Here is a 19,081-nt window from a genome sequence, read left to right on the forward strand (position 1 = left end):
TTATAATATATTTAGCAGACAATATATTAAATGTTTGTTACTCCCTTTTGTCTCAAATTTGAACTACTACTGTTAGGAGCCTACTGCACATCAGGTCACATTTTGTGTCTGTCAGATAACCTAAGTCTAAACACTTCTAGACTTTTATCTGTGACTTGTTCTTCTGACATTTGCTGAAGAATTTCAGCTTTTCATGTCTGTATTTAGTGCCATGAGAAACCTCTTTTCTGGGACATCTGATGTATGGCCTCCTGAAATTTTAAAATGTGCCACATGTATAGGCTTTTAAATTTGACATATGCCAAAACCAGTCCAACACATAAACAAGTTCCCCTGAAACAGCAATGAGATAAAACTTAAGATGGCACTGTTGTGACCAACAAGATTGTGTTATATGAGCTTGAGTTTCAGGTTTTAAGATCTCTGTTTAAAACCTACATAACTACTCTACCTTTAGTTGAAACTATGCTAATTAGTCGCAGGCTGCTTCATAATTAGAACTGCAAAAATGAATTAACAATTAGTCAATGGACAAAAAAAATAACAGCCGGCTATTCTGATAAGAAAAAAAAAATTCATGCAGAAATGGCAGAAAATGCTGTTTACTAATGATGGTCACAAATTCGACATTTTATAGACCAAGTGCTGAATCGAGATTAATCCAGAAAATAATTGTCAAATTAATTGTTAAAAGAAATTGCAGCTCTATTCACAACTAATTAGACCACAGTGTAACCATAGAAACAGCTTGTTTAAAATGTTTGTATTTGTTATTTTCTTTGCAGTATACAGCAGGCAACATTAGAATAACAAATAAATTAACATAGAATACAAAATAAGTAATTTACAGACATTTCTGTCATCAGTCCTCTAAACCTAAAGCTGGGGTGGTCCATTAACATAGGTTACATTTTTGCAGTCTTGAACTGTTGTCCTTTACACTATGTGTATGTTTTGTGACACTCAGGCATGCGTTTTAGATCTTTATACTGACAGCTCTCTATAGACTGCAAAGGAGTGTATGAATATGCAGTATACATTTTTTTAAACTGCCCCCTCTAGTGGTTATTAACTATCTGCTGTCAGTCTTGTTTCCACATTTAAAATGTTTCATAGACCACTGTGCACTGGGGGGCAGTATGTGAGCCCTGAAAGGCAAACAAAACTATATAAATAAAAAGAATTTAGATTGTTCCCTTAACAGCTGCTTGAACAGAACAGGACAATTTACAGAGACATATCCTTGTAGTGGAAAAAAAACATCTATACATTTACATTTTCAAGTATGGTCAGCTCGGTTAGGACAAAGTGACAGCAACGTTATCAGTGCTCTTCTCCATATCACAGTCTTTGTCTGATGGTGCAGAGGCTGGCGTGTCTCTGAGAGAGTTCGGGCCACTGCTAGTCTGCCCTAAACTTTTGTTTGGGAGGTCTGCTGTCGACTCAGCCTCAGGTTCTTGCTGTGGGGCTGTGGCTACAAATAGAACAAAAGTGAAAAATACATTACATCCATGAAAATGTCAGTAGTAGTGTGGGTGGTGATTATGTAGACAAGCAGAGGACAGGACACTTTCAGACAATGAGAGCAACTGTAAGTAGAAAAACTAAACTAAACAAAAAAACCCTATCAGCATCATGTTGATGCTAGCACATGCTGTTACCTGACTGAGTGCAGGACTTCATGTGTTCTGGCCAGTGGGCTTGCTGACAGGGGTAATCACAGTAGCTGGTGTTCCAGCAGCAGTAGAAGATGGCCTCCTTCCTGCAGTTAGCACACCACTGTTTCTTCTTTGTCTCATCCACTGCTTGCTGTTTCTCCAGCTCCATCTGTTTCTTTACCTCAGTCACCAACCTTTCTCTCTCCTGCTCCAGACTTTGCCTCATCTCTGCCATTGTAAGCTCTACATTGTAGTGCAGGAAACATGTAAACACAAGTAAAACTCAATGCGCAGTTTGGGGAATAGAAGACGTCTTGCATAGTATGTTGCTGATCTCACCAAGATTGTGCTTCATTTCTGACAACTCTTGTTGATGCAGCCACTGCAATTTTTCTATTTCGATTCTCAGCCGCCTGATCTGAATTAGAAACCCATCAGTACGTTAGGGTAAGTGAAGGGTCACATGCAAAGCTACTGGTATCTTCTGAATATTACTTAGTTTCTAAAGGGAAAAGAATAAACAATTACCTCTGCTATTGTATTCCCTGAAGTACTCTTCGAGAGGTCATTGTAGATTTCAGTCATTGTACCTTTGATTGCATCCATTATCTGAAAAAGAGTGGATCACAACATTCAGAAACATATTTTAGAGATGGATCAGAGTAACAGAGTGAGCTACTAACATTAATTTGGTTAAGTATCATTTAAAAAAATCTGTGAAAAATATGTCACTTGACATATGTATGTCAGTATCTTAGAAACCAGAAACATTTCCCCTCAGAAATAAAACAAACTGCTCCCAGGACATGTTTTCAACTAGGCTATCTAGCCAGGGAATGATCAGTCCACGCTGAAGTCCAGGGAATTTGATACCTTTCGCAGCAAATGTAAATGAAAAATGATACTAACTTTATTTGTGTACTTGGCAATATCTGCAGCCACATCCGCTGAGGCAGTGGGAATATACAGGTCAGTTGCCACTGGTGAAGATGTAGCAGCTGTGCCTAAACTTGATGTTGCCATCATGGCAACAGAAGCTGGACTACTGGATACCAGAGTGACAGCTGACGTGGATGTGCTGAGTGGAGTGTCTTTTTGTTGAACAGCTAGAATTAAAAAATAATCATCAATAAGGAACATTATTATGGACAAACTGGTGGGGAAATATTTACCAAGTACATGTGTTGCTGTAGAGGTTAAATTGTATTATTCCAAATAATAATGTCAACCATAGATACTATGTTAGGCCATACTTGAATACTGTCATGTGTTTTCTACCTTTGACAGCCTGTCTGGTCTGATAGCGTGTGCTTTGTGAAGACTGCTGTGCTGAAGATGAGGATACCACTGTCGAGCCGTTCCCAGTGGCCTGTGTCTGTCCTTGAGCCTGGCCTTGCCTAGGAGACGACGGCTGTGTTGTTGCCACAGGTTGCTGGTTCTGTTGCTGACGCTGCACCTTCTGCATGTGCCACTTCTGAGAGGAGGTCTGAAACTTGGCAGTGGGATTCCACACCACAGCTCTCTGCACCACTGGCACCGACTCTCTAGGCAGCAGAGGGCGCTGTTTCTTCAACACTGGTGTGGTGGAGGCTGAGGAGGAGGAGGAGGAAGAAGACGGGGGTGTTGCTGTGGCACTGGACACAGTTGTAAGGCTTATGGTTGCGGGAGAGGGAGAAGTGAAGGAAACCATGGTGACAGGAATAGCCATTGGGGACTGTGTGGAAACACTGGAGGGTGTGGAAGGAGCTGTACTGTTTTGAGATGGGAGTGTCGATGGAGTCAGGGCTTTACCTACAACGGAAAATACTTACGTTATTTATAGTTCTGCCTGCGCAAAATTGCTGATGTTTGCAAATGTTAGAAACATTAAAATGGAGATGAACATTCAGTGTGTGTGTGATTATTTCTTATGGGATCAAAAGAAAAGTAAAACTCTCACCTTCAGGTTTACCAGCAGAAGAATCTTTAAGAGCATTGTCTTTTCGGCTCCTCTTCCTGTCCTTGCCTCCCTGTTCCTCTCCGAGGTCAATAACCAGCTCTCTCTCTGAGTCAGAGTCCTCCACTTGTGCGAGCTGCTTTGCCTCCTCTTTCACCTGAGACTTCTCTCTGGAAGCAGGTGACGCTGGAGGTGCTTTCATCTTCTCTGGGCTCTCTTTTTCAGAATCTTTGCCGATTTTCTCTTTAGTTGGAGCATCTGACAGTGTTGCAGAGGCGTCGCCTGCTGCAGAATCTGCTGCCACGAGTTTATCAGCTTTACCCTCCTTATCTTGGTTCTGGGAAGATTGGTCTTTGACTTTAGTTTTGGTAGGCTCCTTCTGGGCTTCATCATTCGGTGCTGCATCCTGACCATCCTTGGTCTTTTGCTCGTCATCACTGGCATACTCACTGTCACTGGAGTCTGATTTATCGGAGTCTTCTGAGTCACTGTGTTCCACACCTTTATACACATCAACAGAGATCTCATCTATACCTGCAAAACAAAGAAACGGGAGAGATATCACGCCACCATTCAAGATGTTATAGGGGTCAGCTACAGACGAGCAAACACAACTAAGAGAGCAATCTGATGAAAATTTTTCGAAACCTACCATACCACAACATCACATAATTACATCCTAAAAATGTTTTGCCTTAAGCAACATTTGACTATCAACAACAGAAAAACTTCAGACATTGGTAATTTTATACGCAAACTCTACTGACCAAGCTGTGCCTTGCAACTCTCAATGGTTTTGTCCAGATTCAGCTGGAAACGGCTCTTGATCTGTCTTTTCGGAGAGGTGAGGACTGGTGCAGCTCCTTGTTTCTGCTGAACTGTTTCACTGAGCTCCTTTAGGTCCATTTCTGCTTTACTTCGATCTGAAAGAACACGACATAAAATAATTCCAGACAGCAAGCAGAAAAGGTTCATGACCTGCCTTTACTCAGAGAGAAGTAACATTATTTAAAACGTTCATGCATATTAATTGGCATAACATGTTTACCTAGGTTGAGGTTCAGAATGCTTCCTGTCGGTGGTGCCTTCTCCTGCTTGGGGATGCCCGGAGTTTGAGAATGGAATGGTTTAGGGCTGTCCAGGGAGCTGCCTGCAGGACCAGGTCGAGGATGGGCAGGTGAGGCTGTTCAAAGATATTTACCATTAAAATGAAGTTTCCTCTTATCAGGCACAGCATACTCGTTACCACACCTAAAATGGTGAAATACCTGTACAGTCCATGGACTCTTCTCCCGCACTGTACTGGCTGTTTGGGGCTTTTGTCTGGGACTTGTCCGGTGTTTCCTGCTCCCCATCCGAACCAGTATGGGCAGAGGAGTTAGTGCTCATGGGGGAGCGAGGCATGTCACCAAGAGGGAGCCGCCGACCCGCTGTGCCCCCTCCTATTCCAGTCAACATGGTCCTGGCCAAAGGGATCTTGGGTGATGCTGTCATATCAAAGCTCAGCTTGATCTTCTCCTGTTTCTCAGGTTTGACTGGGGTGGATGAGGGGTTGGAGGGGTCCAGCAGCATCTGAAAGTTGTTGTCAGGAGTGTATGGTGTCCTGAAGGGGGCATAGTTAAAGACACCAAACTTCTTCCTCATGTTCTCTACGTAGACCTCCATCTCCTGCATGGCACTGTTGAAGATACTTTTGGTCTTCTTCACAGAAAATGGAATCTCTTTGGACATGAGGTAGCAGTTGTTTAAAGGAACCCAAGCCCTGAAGGATAAAGATTCACATCAAAAACAAACCCTGAAGTGTGCCATATAATCCAGGTAAGTGAGGCATAAAGTGCTGGTACCTGTCATGCTGACCAAAAAAGCGAGCATCCACCTGTCCATCTTTGTCCCGCAGAGCTTTAGCAGGCCAGAATGGAAATCCTTTCAGTTTGGCCCACACCAGAGGGTGTGGGTTACTCTGCAGACATACAGTAAAACACTGGAACTAAGTGGTGGTATTCCAGTGATCTATGTTTGAATGAGTAAACAATCTGGTGGAATCATCAACAGAAACTTCCAAGTTACTCAACTAGCTTACACAAGGCTCACAGAACCAGTTGTCTCTCTTTTGACAAGCAGACAGATAACACTCAGGACAAACTTCGATCTCGTTCATCTGAAATTAAAGAATCAAAAGACACATGAAATTATGTTTCAGTTGCCACATCTAGTATTTTAAATTAATTAAAAAAAACAAAAAACTAAATTCAGCTTGAATATGAGAAAATGGTTTTGACCCAGACCATATACCCACCTCATGCTCACAGATTTTTACAATCACTTTAGCAGTTGCTGTGAGTTTGTGATTGCCTGAAAAAAATAAATTTATGTAAAATACACGAGACAGGGCAATTCAATATTGTTGTTAATCTTCTTTCAGTGGAATTGTATTATAATGATAACGGCATGTTATTGTTGTACAAAGTGCAAATTCTAATTAAAAACTAACAAAACAATTTACTGACAAATGACAACCAACAATGGAACACAATTGGTTGCATTAAACATTAATTAAACAATTTCAGGACAGAGTACATACAATATACATTCTAATTAATAGCATGATAATGATTTAATCCATGTTATCACATTTATCACATACCTCCATTGTATATAATACAGTTGTGCAAAATCCATTTTGCATCTGCCAAAAAGGCCTCTGTACAGCCATACATTTTCTTTTTAATATTCTGCCATGCAAAAAAAAGCAATTAACATTTCAAGTCTTTTTTAACATTTCTACATTTAAATTATGAAAGAATATGTGAGCTTATGGTTTACCTTCTCAAGTGTGCAAAGATCCATAGGGTGAAAAATGTACTCTGCGTAATCTGGATGCTGTTCAAGAGAGACCGGTTTCTGGAAGGGTTCAGTCTATAAAAGTAGACAGAAAAGAAAGTGAAGGTAGACAAACTCTCAGGCCAAAGTTATTGCACAGCTTTCCCCTCTAGTGCCCATGACATGCTACCACATAGCTACTACTGAAAACTCTAAAAGCCGCTTCAAACAAAAGGAGGAAAACCAGTGGAGGAAGAAATCATGACGGGGTCTTGTTAGTGGTGTAATTGATTACCCAATTAAAAGTCTTTCTCTGCGTGGAAGCTGCATGGGGGGAGCGAGATGACAAGCGGGGATGATCCTGAAAGAGAGTGAGAGGGGCAGCTGTATCCTCACCACCAGCTAGCATGTTAACCTTCATGGTTTCCAACCATAACAGGCCCATTATAGTACAATGACTATGATTGTTAGTTCTGTTATTAGAAATCATTTGCACTTGCAGATCACTAATATATCATATATCATCATGGACAGATATGCAGACAGGTAGCAGGGTGCAGATCTAAATTAACATCTGGCACATCTGTTGGGAATATGATGACCAAAAAGTCTTTTGGTTGCATAATCAATCTAAAAATTAAGACTGGTCAAACAAGAATACATGCAAATATTCAAGTGAAATTAAAATGCGAATAAATAGTGAGCATACCATCTGTAATTACCAACACAATTCAAATCAGTTAAATAGCATGACATTCCTAGAAAGACAGAGGGACCAGAGTACTTACACCTGGCTGTTTCATCTTCTGAAGGGCAAACTTTAGTAGGTAAGACAGCTGGTCTATAGTTAGCATCATCATGGCTTTGCTCTGAGTCTCTATACACTCAGCAACTGTTATTTTCTGGAAGACATCAAGAGGGAAATAGTTGAAAACTTTGTTCTCATGCCATTATTGCACAGAATGTATGTAGGCTCAACACATTTTCATCACTTATGTCCAAACAGACTGAGATGTCCTCCGTAAAAAAAAAAATATTACTACCGGTTTTGAAGTGAAATTTACAACAGTGGTTCCCAACCTGGAGTCCGAGACCCCCCCCAGGGATGTTCCAAAGATCACAGTGGTTGCAGGAGGCTTTGTTTGCTCGGAAGATGTCATATTTGCACATCCTGTTCAAGCAACATTATATATTTTTCCTACTGTATAGTAACAGATTTTAAATCATTTTATGCTGCACTGTCTTGTAATAGGATGACTAGTATCTCTGTCATTCCCACTCTGCAGCCCCCGTACATCTGTTCTTGCACTATGTAACATTATGCTATGGATAAGTAAGTTCCTGTAAGAATACAGCACTAAGTCACACACCACCAACTATTTCACTGATTTTAGTGAAAGTGGACCATATTTTATGGAGAAAATGTTTTCTGGTTTTCCATTTGATGATAATTTTAGCTAATCTAAGCTCAGAGCACAAGGGAAGTGTTGGTGTTTCCACTGGTACCACAGGTATTTTGGACATCTGGGAAGAGATGTGGAAATGGACACCAGAATTGGAGCTGGGTGAGCAGGCAATGTAGCCAGGCTCAGGAGAGGCTGAACATCCCAGAGGCGAAGGGACTGAAGAGGGTGACAGAGAACACTACGAAGAAAGGCAAGAGCCCATTAGACAAGAGTGAAACTGCGACTGACTTTTACCTGTTGGTAAGAGCTTTGTAAAATAAAAGGCTAAAAGACAGACGCTGGGCTGGAATTCTTGCTCTTGGACTAGTAAGTACAATTAGCTGGCTGCTATGTCTTGTGTCTTATGTAACTCTGAAAGTGGAGCGCTAAATCGCAAAAATATTAATTTCTTCATAATGTTGCTTTGACAAAAATCACTGGATAGTTTAAACAAAACTATTTCAAACATGTATTTGTTCAGCCTTAGTCTAAAAATAGTAGACACATTGGTAGGTTAATCTCTGCACTCTCAATCAGTTTCATCGGGTCTGCTAGCTAGCTCCTCCTTGTTTTTCCTGCAGTCAGAGCATCACTATTTTACACAGTAATGTCAGGAGTTAAATTCAGTGGACAGATCTTGGCCAGAATGTGTTCGTGGCTATCTAATGCAATTATTCTTTTGGTAAGAGTGTGCCATGGGGGCTCCATGGAAAAAATGTTGGGAACCACTGTTTATAACACCCACACACCCTACACATTCCTGGGTGAGTACCTCACACTCCGGACAGAACCAGTCGCCCTCGGGCTCGGCTGGTAGTTTGAGGCACTTGGCATGGTACACCCTGGGGCAGAGCTCACAGCAGAGCACCTGGCCCTCGCGGTGGCACAGCCAGCAGTAGAAGTCATTCCTGCCGTCCTGCGGTACAACATCAACAGGGTCTGTGGTGAGTGCTGGCTGCTTCACATAGTAAAAGGGACCATGTCTTAGTTCTGACTGGAATACAGGCAAAAGAAACACAAAGTTGGGGACGGTCAAAATCAGGCCAAAGATTAGAGAAGCCAAGCAGACATGCATAGCATCAACAAAAGGCACATTGAAGTCCAAAACACAGACTTCTGTGAGCCTTGATGAGTACAAGTGTTACACAATAACTGTGGATTGATGAGATGACCAACTAAAAAGTCAACGTAATTTATTCTCTGTGGTGGAAATTATCACAAAATAAGTCTGAATGTTTATTTATTTAGGTTATGTGACTTGCTGTTCTCTGATTTGAGTCAGTATTTTAGAACATAACCATCACCAATGAGCACCAAAGCTCAGAGTTCCAGTGGCTACTAATAATTTACAAAGTTAACCTAATGTGTGTGTCATCATTTACCTATTGTGCATTTATGAAGCACTAAGCTGAGCTAACTGCTAAGAATAAAGGCAGCAAAGCATGCAAATGAAAACCTTAACTAGCCACAAGTAACCATATTGCTTTGTCAGATTACAGAGACAGAGTTAAAAATGTGCACGCATAAATGTTTATTCAAATGACATAACACTGTAAAACACATTATTGTTTCTACATTCTATGATGGATGACATACGTAAGGATGTTCCTGAAATAATAAGATCTCAATGGAGCAGACGAGAGATGGAAATCAATGGCAAGTAGTTAGCCACTAATCAAACTTACAACAGACAGCTAGAATTAAACAGCGTGTATCCAAGTGAAAAGTATTTCAAGTACATAAAAATGTGCCATGATGTCAATCTTACAAAAGACCACTACCAAAAATAGAACAGGTAAGAGCTTCAGTGTCTCCAAAAAGAAAAGTAACTCCTGTGCCTCAGTATCACAAGAGAACAAGAGAACGTATTGTGTCACCGATGCCAGTTTAGTAATGATATAATTCAGTAGACAACATCACTTTGTCCAGCCCTAGAGCAAACTGTAGAGTACTGTTAAGGACAGAAAGGAGCAGCTAAGTGGTTCAGACTGTGGTTATACTGGGCAGCATCTAACTCTGCATAATGTGTGTTGATGTGAAGCAGGCCATTCATGCAAAAGAGCAAACCTACCCTGAACAAATAACAGGCCTTAAAAAAAGTTAAAGAATATCAGTGGACTGGTGGCACAGCACACTTTTTGACTTGTCAGAACCAGAAAAACACAGGTACACTAATGGCAGCTGAGTTCCATTGAGTTTCCCAGAATCAGTGACAGTGAACCAGCACGCAGAATAGCAGGATCCATTACTGATCACAACCGAACACGTCTTTGCCAAAGCAAAAAGATGATGTTATCAAAAGTCTGTCATTGTAGCTGAAACAGATAAATATCATATCAGGGCTGTATACGAGCTTTATCGACACCTACACCCATGCTACAAATTATAATGCAGAGCTGAATGTTGCAGCTTGTTTTTTTTTCTTTTTTTTATTACTGAATATTGTAGTTATATGAATAATAATATAGAAGCAGATTGTTTTAAGCTGATTTTAATAGGATTTGTCTCTGTGTCATATATTGTTAAAGTAAACAAATGTATCTGGCAACTACAGGCCAAAACACCAGCAGTGCTCCAGAAAGTGTAGACAAATTCAAATAAAATGAAAACTTGTTTTGTCATTTCTATAAATTTCGAATATTGAAAATAATTTCACAACAATCTGGAGTTGAATTAACCCACTAATAACAACAAAAATAATACATAGAAAATATTTTTTTACTACTATTTACTAAGTAATTACTATTAATTCAGTTGTAATAAACAAAACAAACATTTTTTGGAAGCTTTGAGTAAAGTTCCACATTTGAGCTCAGCAGCAGAAGTCTCAGTCACAAACATTTCAGACCTTCAGCAAGTAAAACCAAATCTATCCACACTGCTCAGTGCCTCTGAAGGCAAGAAACAAAATATGTTTTAAGTGATTTTGGTGAAGTCACACTTTCAGACAACTGCAAAAAACAGGTACAGTCGTCCCTCGCTATATCGCGGTTCACTTTTCGCGGATTTTTTTTGTGCTTTTTTTTTTTACAGCGTACTGTACAGTATGAACGCGCATTGTGTTCTGCGTCCGAAATTGGCTAAGGGAGAACCGCACGTGTTCTGCGTCCTGTTTAAGGGAGTACTGTACAAAATGCGTGTAAAAAGCTGTATAAAAGTGTGTGGTTTAAAATATGTATAATAATTGTAAAACTTACTTCGTGGATTTCGTTTATTGCGGGTTATTTTTAGAACGTATCCCCCGCGATAAACGAGGGACCACTCTATAGCAGTAATAGCAGGTTTAAATCCATTTTTTTGCTGATACCTGGTCTTTGCTGCTGCTAAGAGCACCTGGTTTCTTCTTCTTTTTCATTGGACAGGGGGAGGTTTCAGCAGACGAGTGACCATTGGATGAGTGAGCAGGACTTGGCATCTTTCGTTTCTGGGTCATCCTCTCTGTTGACCCCGTGTCTGAAACTGTAGACAAAGGTCAGAGTTTACACAAACCAGTAAGGGCAGACTGATGAAAACAAATACCAGAAATGACACACCAGTTTTCCTGTACTTACAGACCAAGTGGAAGCCAACATTGTGAGATACATACACTATACCTAAGTTATAATCTATAAACAAAACCACATCAATGTCTGAAGTACAGAAAGTGGTGTAGCAAATGCCCTGCCAACCTGCAGTATCTGAAAACACACTTGTATAGTCTGTTCTTACCTTTGGACCGTGTTGAGATCTCCATTCCGTCTTCTGTAATCTCAGTATTTCCCTCGTCCTCTGACAGACTGATGTAGAGAAGACAATCATCAAAGGTTTGCCAGTCAAACATAACCTAAACAAATCTGTAAACAAATCTCAGCACCTTATATCACCTAACACTGCTGACTGGTTCAGAGGCAAAGTGTACACATAATCCAAACAGTCTTGTTCATTAGTGACTTTCAGTTGTATTTTACATGGGTGGAATTGTTAAACATTCCTTCCATCTCACCTGCCTCTTAACACAGTCCCCTCATTGTACTACAGTTGTGTTATTCTAGATAAGAAAGGTCAGTCTTACCTTTCTCTTGACATTAAGTCTAATCAGATTTGATTTGCTAAGTTGGAAAAGGAAGCATCATAAATCTTCTGTAAAATTCTTCAAACTACTATTTTCAGTTTTATGCCAAAAACAGAGATTTCAAAGGCTTAGAGGGATAAAACTATCAGCAACAATTCATCGAGATATTATTTTTTGTCTGTGCAGTGGTGAAATACTGAAAAATGATTTACTTCTGATTCCAGTATAGCACTTGAAGAAAGCATATTTTTTGCTGAAGGTCACATAGTTTCAAGAAAAACGTCAAAACAGTTATTGCACAGTACAACAATGATCATGAAAACAAACCAGCCACTGAAAATCTGAAAATACTCTACATAGCCTCAGTACAGGTTTCAGGTTTGCAGGTTTATTTGGCAAATACCTTATGACATATTGTCTATGATGCAGGTGATATGAGACAAACTGAACTGCAACTTTCAACAGCCACAATGAATGAAAATACCAATATAATAACAATGACATCACTTAAACCACACTTCAAGAATAATGTTAAGCTCTGGGGGAGAATTACACCACAACTTGGTGACTGAATCAGACATCCTCTGAATGCTGAAAATATCTTTAACTCAGTTAAAGCAAAACTTCACCAATAGTGGAGCAAAAGCAGCTGTATTCTCCAATTATAAATAGCAGGCACCTCTTCCACTGACCACGGGTCTATAAATAGTAAACATGAAAACATAGAACAGTAGAATTTGCAGTTTCCGAACCTTCTGAAATGCTACAAGTGAAAGGCAGCTAAACAGACCTCCCTGCTGTTTTAATACAACCACACAATATTCATTGATCAAGTGACCTAGTAGCAGACAGCATATCCTAATGGATTACATAATCACAGCCCCAGTTCTGTTGAGAAACATTTCTTTGAAATGTAAGCCACAATCTGCTGTGAGCCACTCTCTATTCAAAATCTGCCCAACAGGTTTTTCTCAGTATCATTCAACATGATTCACCTTGGTTTGCAGGCGCCCTGTTGTCGATCCTGTTATTGTTGCCATTTTCTCTGACACCACAGCAGATGCATCGGCCTCACTGTTCAGATGGCTTCAATTTTACAAATCTTTGATTTCACTTTCTCCGAGGAAAACACCATTTGAATGTTTTGTGTGAAAAAGACAGGAGTTCAATGAAAACAAACATACTGTGTCCTTGTCAATAATCTTGTTCACCAATAACCCTCATCCCTCCTCTTCCTCCTTCATCACCACCAACACCATCACTAAAGAAGGATGAAATGACAGACAGGAACGCATCTGCAGATAGAGACAGGAGTGCAGTGAAATGGCTTTACTGGCCTCCTCGTCTAACCTGTCTGGACAGTCTCACACAATCTACCCCAGCAACATCCTGTCCTGTCCAGGGGCAGGAAACACAGCAACAAGAGACAAAGGGAAAGAAGACATGGACAGACACAAGGAGGAAAATCAATGCTGCCCATCCGGACAAAAACATTTTTAAATCAAAACACCACAGATCACACGATACAGCCTATTGTAATCCATGGACACAACCCTCTCCACACCCACCACTGCCATAACATCCATGCTTCAATGTAGGAAATCAACAGCATACCTTTTTCCTTTCTCACATACAGATTCTTCAGCCTATTCCTAAATCTTTTTCAATTATTGAGGGCGTTGGGGGATGAGGGAAAAGATGGGTCCAGGTTTCCCAGAAGGCCTTCTCTCCCTGCTGCTCTCTCCTGCAATTGTCAATCTTTAACCTCGGCTGCAGGCTGCCGATTGGTTTGAGCACCACACGGAGGTGCCTGATTGGGTGCTCAGCTCGGTGTGCCACACAGGCTCTCTTCTCCCCGCTCTCCTCAGCCACAGTACTGCAATGCAGAGAGGACTGCTCCTCACTGTTGCTAAAAAACCTCCTGAAAACCAAGTCCCTCACTCCCTTTAAAGCCTTTAAAGCCCATACAGACATATACTGGCCGTGTGCCTTTTATCAGACATGTAAGATGCAAGCATGACAGGGAGAGGATCAGATTCCCTCCCTCGCTGTGCTCTCAGCCAGTGTATGTGTATGGCATCCATTTTGAACGCACTCACTCTCCCTCTCTCTCCCTCTCTCTCTCTCCCTCTCTCTCTGACCACTGTGCGCACCGCACACACAGCACGTACACGCGGCACCAGTCAAATCTGCTGTAGAGGACCACATGCAGGTTATTATGTGCCCGAGTGTGTTGATATGCAGCATGGGCCCTAATACTGGACACAAAGACAGGACTGAAAATGTCACAGGCCTCTCAGACAGTACGGAAGGCATAACCCCTCCTCCCTCCTGCTCTCTGCCATGCTTCTTCAGCATATACTGTCTCATAATCAATATCTGCCTGGAGATTTGAGTGTGAGCAACAGCACACTGAAAAATAAACAAGAATAAATAGTTCAAAGCAAAGCTCTGTACTTCTTTATGCAGAATTTTACAAATAGATGCATTTTGTTTAATCAACTATATAACTTCAAACCAAGAATACAAACAATATATACAGCTTAACATAACCATAAACAAACCCTGTGAAAGAGAAACATATTCCGGCCAAAACATCAAGGCTCCTACACGGATCCGGGAAGGTGCTAAACTAAAGAGGCTGTGTGAGTCGGTGTAATGCAGATTTAAGTGTGCCTACACCAGTCCTCGCACTATAGTGGAATGAAGGGATTAGAAGAATTACCAAGCACCATTCACAAAACACCATGGGGGGGATTTGCTGTTTCAGTCAGTGCAGACTGCTCCTGAACACTGGTCAAGCAACATTATGTGCGCCATTATATCCAGGCCATAGATCCCCTGCTTATACTTAAAGCAGAGCCTTTGTCAGACATCATCCAAATGTCAAAACACATTTTACATATTTCACCTGGAATATATGTAATGTTAAAAAATCAAATATTTACATTTATAAACTGACAGAAATAGACACAATAATTAACTAAATTTAAGCTTTTTATCTGATTCATGCATACAGAACACCAACACCATTACATATAAGCAGAATGCAGTCTAACCTGGTCGACTTCAAACAGGTTTTCAAGCCTCTCTGGATGAGATGAGGTTTCTATGCAGTGCCTTTTCAGAGGAAGTCCTTCCCTTCTCCTTTCCTTCTCTCTTACATACAAATACTCAGTGTGCTTGGAGCAGAGGGACAGAAAGGGGAAGCTCTCTAAAATGGCTGACACTCGGCAGCAGAGAACAACACTGGGAGGCAGTGCACACCATTAGGCTCAGGCAATTCCTCCAACCCTGTGATAAATAAGCTGCTACGGCATATTTAGTCCACAGATAATTGGTATTTTAGGAAACTGGTGAGCAGCTTACAGGATTTGGGCTGTTTTTTATTCACCAAATAAAAAATGCCATAACAGTGAGGTGAACTGGGTTTGGGTGTAGAAAGCGCAGAGAAAAAAAATCAGGCACCTAGACATAATACAGTCTGTTCTTTATTGCCATGTTAGTCTGGCAAACAATTAACAACCGTGCCCTGCTGTCTTACTCTCATGCCAATTTGAGGCCTAAATTAAACTTGCTGTGCTGTCAGTTTACCATCTGTTAATTCCTCTGGGGACTCCCCTCTGCACTGCTCCCTGTCTCTCCCATCCTGCCTGGATCCCTCACCAGGCCTGCCATCTTGACAGAATAGGCCAGGGGCAGCCACAAAAAATCAGTCCTTGTTTGATCTTGACAGAAGAAAGCAGGTTTACTCAGTTAGTATGCTGTGAATATGCAATGACCTTACACTTGACCCGTGGGCCCCCTACTGTATGTATCCAGACAGCCACCCACTTAGCAGAAGCAGTCTGTTGTACTGTACCATGCTATGCTCTCCTTCCAAGCTCCACTCCTATGCTGTGGGGTGTCAAATACTCTTCCCCCTCCCCCAGTCTGTCAGACAAACCTGTATTATTACTCAGGCACGGATCACACATAGTGGCTGGTGCCTTATCAACAGAGCAGTATATGTGAAAGAATGAAAATAAGGCTTACCTCTGTGGATGCATGGCTAAAAACTCTGTGTGATATGTCAATGCTTATTAAAACATGGAGGACAGCCCTGTCAGCCCTCACCCTGCTCAGAGCACAGCCACGGCTCTCCAAGCTGTCCGACTCACTGCTCTGATATAAGGCGCACAGAGACTGGCCGAGCACGCTGGCAAAATGTAAGGCAGATGCTGATTGGCTCATGCATTTCCGGGCTGCTTGTCTTTTGTTTAGTGCAGGCAAGCTGAAACGCAGTACTCAGAGTAAGAGGAGCTAGGCCCAGATCAAAATAACCAGCCTTTGCACACCCATCAGCCCAAAAGAAGACTGCATACAGCTGCTGTTGCTTCACAAACTTACTATAAAGTTGGCCTTAGGTGTGTAGCTATTGAAGGGTAGTCAGCAGATGTGCACATAAAGAGCAGGCCCGTGGCTGTACGCTTAAGAAGGAATTTGTCTCACTAGTTCCCACCCTCAAGATAAACCAACCATTATGGGAAAGATAAAAACTGCTATATAAATAAAAGCCATGGGTAAACAAGCACTATATGAAACGTACTCTCTTGCTTTGCCCTATAAGAGTTAAACAACAATGTTATAAAGCAGACTGAATTACAGTGACGTGTGACCTGCCTGACAATGCGACGGCCTTTGAACTGGTGTGATCACATGTAACAATGTGTTCAAGATAAGATTGTACACTTAGAGAAACAGTGACTTTCAGTTCTTGTCTGCCTTTCTTAGTTTCTATCATTCCACCACGGAGCATGATTCAACAGGAAAACATACCTCACAGCTCTCTTACATTTATCACAATATGGCAATTTTACGAGCTTCAGGTTTTTTTGCCTAATGTTTATCTTAAGAGAGATGTGAACTTATATTAATGTTATTAAAAACATTTTAGGACAGCTTAGATATTTACTTTTGAAAAATCATTTCTCATGAGTTGAGGATGTCACGTGTCATTTTCATTTTCACTTCCACCACTTTTTTTCTTTTAAGAGAAAAAGTAATTTTTTGTATATTTCACTGTGTTATAGAAAGAACTTGACTTGACTAGTTATACAGCTCATATGCAACACATAGTGTATGAACCAGAGAGTAATTTATAAGATTATAAGACTGCTGTGAAGCACCTGCCTGCAATGCTCAGTTTACTATGGCCTCTCGTCCTACATGAGGAAAGACAGCAGCGACCTCTCGTGGGGAAACCTTATAACAGCACAGTGCATACTAATCCAGAGATTCTCAAAGAACCTACAGTTAAAGTTAACCAAGGAGCCCCTTAGACAGCATATGTACAAAGAGGCCAACAGATTTGTTGCCACCATAAAGCGGGGAATGAGTATAATGTAAGGTGGATGGTAACTGAGTGAGGCCTACATCGATGTAGTCATCATGTATTCAGTTCGTTTAAGTATTCAATACTCTTCAGAGAAAAAAATCAAAATGTCATTTAGGATTCCTGGACATGGTCTTATGAACCTAAAAGGGGACTCAGGTGCCAAAGTTGGCTTTAGGACCTGTCTTCCTCACACTGTCTGCACTAAGTCCATTTGTTATATCATTGCCTGATTCCTACCTGCCCTGTGTATCAACTAATGATTGGTAAATTGATCAAACACAAATTTATTTAGAAATGTGCCCTATGTAAGCACAGTGTCAACAATACATGTCTTAACGCTACATTTTGTAACAGGGCCCCTCTAAGAAACAGGGCCACAGCACACAGGTGTTTCCAATGACACTAATTACGGTCCCGTTCCAGTCAGGTCAAACAGAGTCAGGGTGCTGCTGTGGTGCATGTTGCTTCACTGGAAAGTCTCTGCTAAGATAAATGGAGCTGAACCTTAATTAATATCATTGGAAACACTGCTATTTAATGTTAAAATGTCTGCTGTGAAAAAGGTCCATTAGACAAAGAAGTGGCACACACGTGGACCTGAGGTCTTCAGTCTGCGTCTGGACATTACTGCTGGGGTTTATCAAGCTTTATGTTTTCATACATGGTAGCTCAATACAGATACATACAGTGCATTGGCTTTGAGGCCTGCAAAGTTTCTTTGGCAAAGTGGTTGACTTATCAGTTTTGAATTGGTGGAAAAGGCTATGTATACCAAGTCAAGTTTGACTGATAAAATCACAAAGAAAAAAAAAGAAAAGAAAAAAATCACAATTCGCCTCAGGGCGGCAAATATTAATATAATATAGTTCAAATATTATAAAAAGTTAAACGCGTTTTATTTGGCTAGTCTTGCTCTACTTAGTTAGCTAAGCTGCACGTAATTAATATGTCGACATGAGACAAAATAAACTGTGAATAACCTTTCCTACTTGTTTCCGACTTTTAACTGATATTACGGTTATTTTATGGTATTGGGAAGTGCGTTTTTATATCTCTGCCCAGTTAATGACAACATTTGCATAATTAACCCGTAGTTAACGTCATTTAGGTAGTTAAAGTTATGCTAACTAATTAGGCATAAGCTTCAGCCCAAGACACACTAAACAGACATAACTCTGCTAACGACGACCTGACAACACTCCGCCATTTACCGTAAAACATTATTACTCTGGTGACACCACACATAAAATTTGGTTTACTTAAGTGTTATATAGCTATATATACATAGTTATATATCACTTTTGTCAGCCCCCCCTGTACCGTTTGGTGTCCTGACAGCACACGATGACCCTTCAAGTGCAGAAGTAGCCGACTAGTAACGAGCCCTGCAGTCCCCACGATGGCGCCCTAGCCAGACTTTGACTGCTCGCAGTATTTGAACAGCCTTCAAGTCTGCACTGGATTCAAGAAATACATGTCAGTGTGATTTAAGGAGACAGGCATCTTTTTTATGTTTTTTTTTTCATTGCATGACATATGCGTGAATATTCCTCGTTTATTCCAATATACTAACATAATTCATTATATCGTCATCTGATGTCCCATTAAAATGGATTAAAACATGATATGTTATATAACTCAAAATGTTTCTTGAGCCACGACTTTAGACTATTTGTAATCAATCACAGGGGACCACAGAGACTTCAGTAATGATTTAGAGATGTGACTCGTTTTACTAACAATCCCCCAAAGTAAAAACAGATTAGGTTATCTTCATGTTGCCATTTGGGGCAT

At 40.8% G+C, this 19,081-nt stretch overlaps 1 protein-coding gene across 7 annotated transcripts; it reads right to left on the minus strand.

Moving 5' to 3' along the window:
- Positions 1-586: 586 nt before the first annotated feature.
- Positions 587-18,731, minus strand: zmynd8 (zinc finger, MYND-type containing 8). Of its 7 annotated transcripts, none has more exons than XM_027279518.1 (22): positions 18,608-18,697; positions 15,505-15,638; positions 11,568-11,635; positions 11,167-11,318; positions 8,632-8,853; positions 7,203-7,316; positions 6,710-6,775; positions 6,418-6,510; positions 6,239-6,326; positions 5,891-5,946; positions 5,675-5,752; positions 5,439-5,554; positions 4,863-5,356; positions 4,643-4,777; positions 4,362-4,517; positions 3,598-4,128; positions 2,937-3,449; positions 2,568-2,764; positions 2,187-2,267; positions 1,998-2,076; positions 1,662-1,901; positions 587-1,474 (listed from the first exon to the last, which is right to left on the minus strand). In XM_027279518.1, the coding sequence occupies exons 3-22, from the start codon at positions 11,590-11,592 to the stop codon at positions 1,299-1,301; spliced, it is 3,612 nt and encodes a 1,203-aa protein (XP_027135319.1). In that variant the 5' UTR covers positions 11,593-11,635; positions 15,505-15,638; positions 18,608-18,697; the 3' UTR covers positions 587-1,298. The 7 variants fall into 7 exon arrangements, with proteins under 7 accessions (XP_027135319.1, XP_019123940.1, XP_019123941.1 ...); XM_019268395.2 differs by lacking the exon at positions 18,608-18,697 and adding an exon at positions 15,946-16,058; XM_019268396.2 differs by lacking the exon at positions 15,505-15,638 and having other exon boundaries at positions 18,608-18,731.
- Positions 18,732-19,081: the final 350 nt, after the last annotated feature.

The sequence above is a fragment of the Larimichthys crocea genome, chromosome VI (assembly GCF_000972845.2).
Source record: "Larimichthys crocea isolate SSNF chromosome VI, L_crocea_2.0, whole genome shotgun sequence".
Classification (NCBI taxonomy): domain Eukaryota; kingdom Metazoa; phylum Chordata; class Actinopteri; family Sciaenidae; genus Larimichthys; species Larimichthys crocea.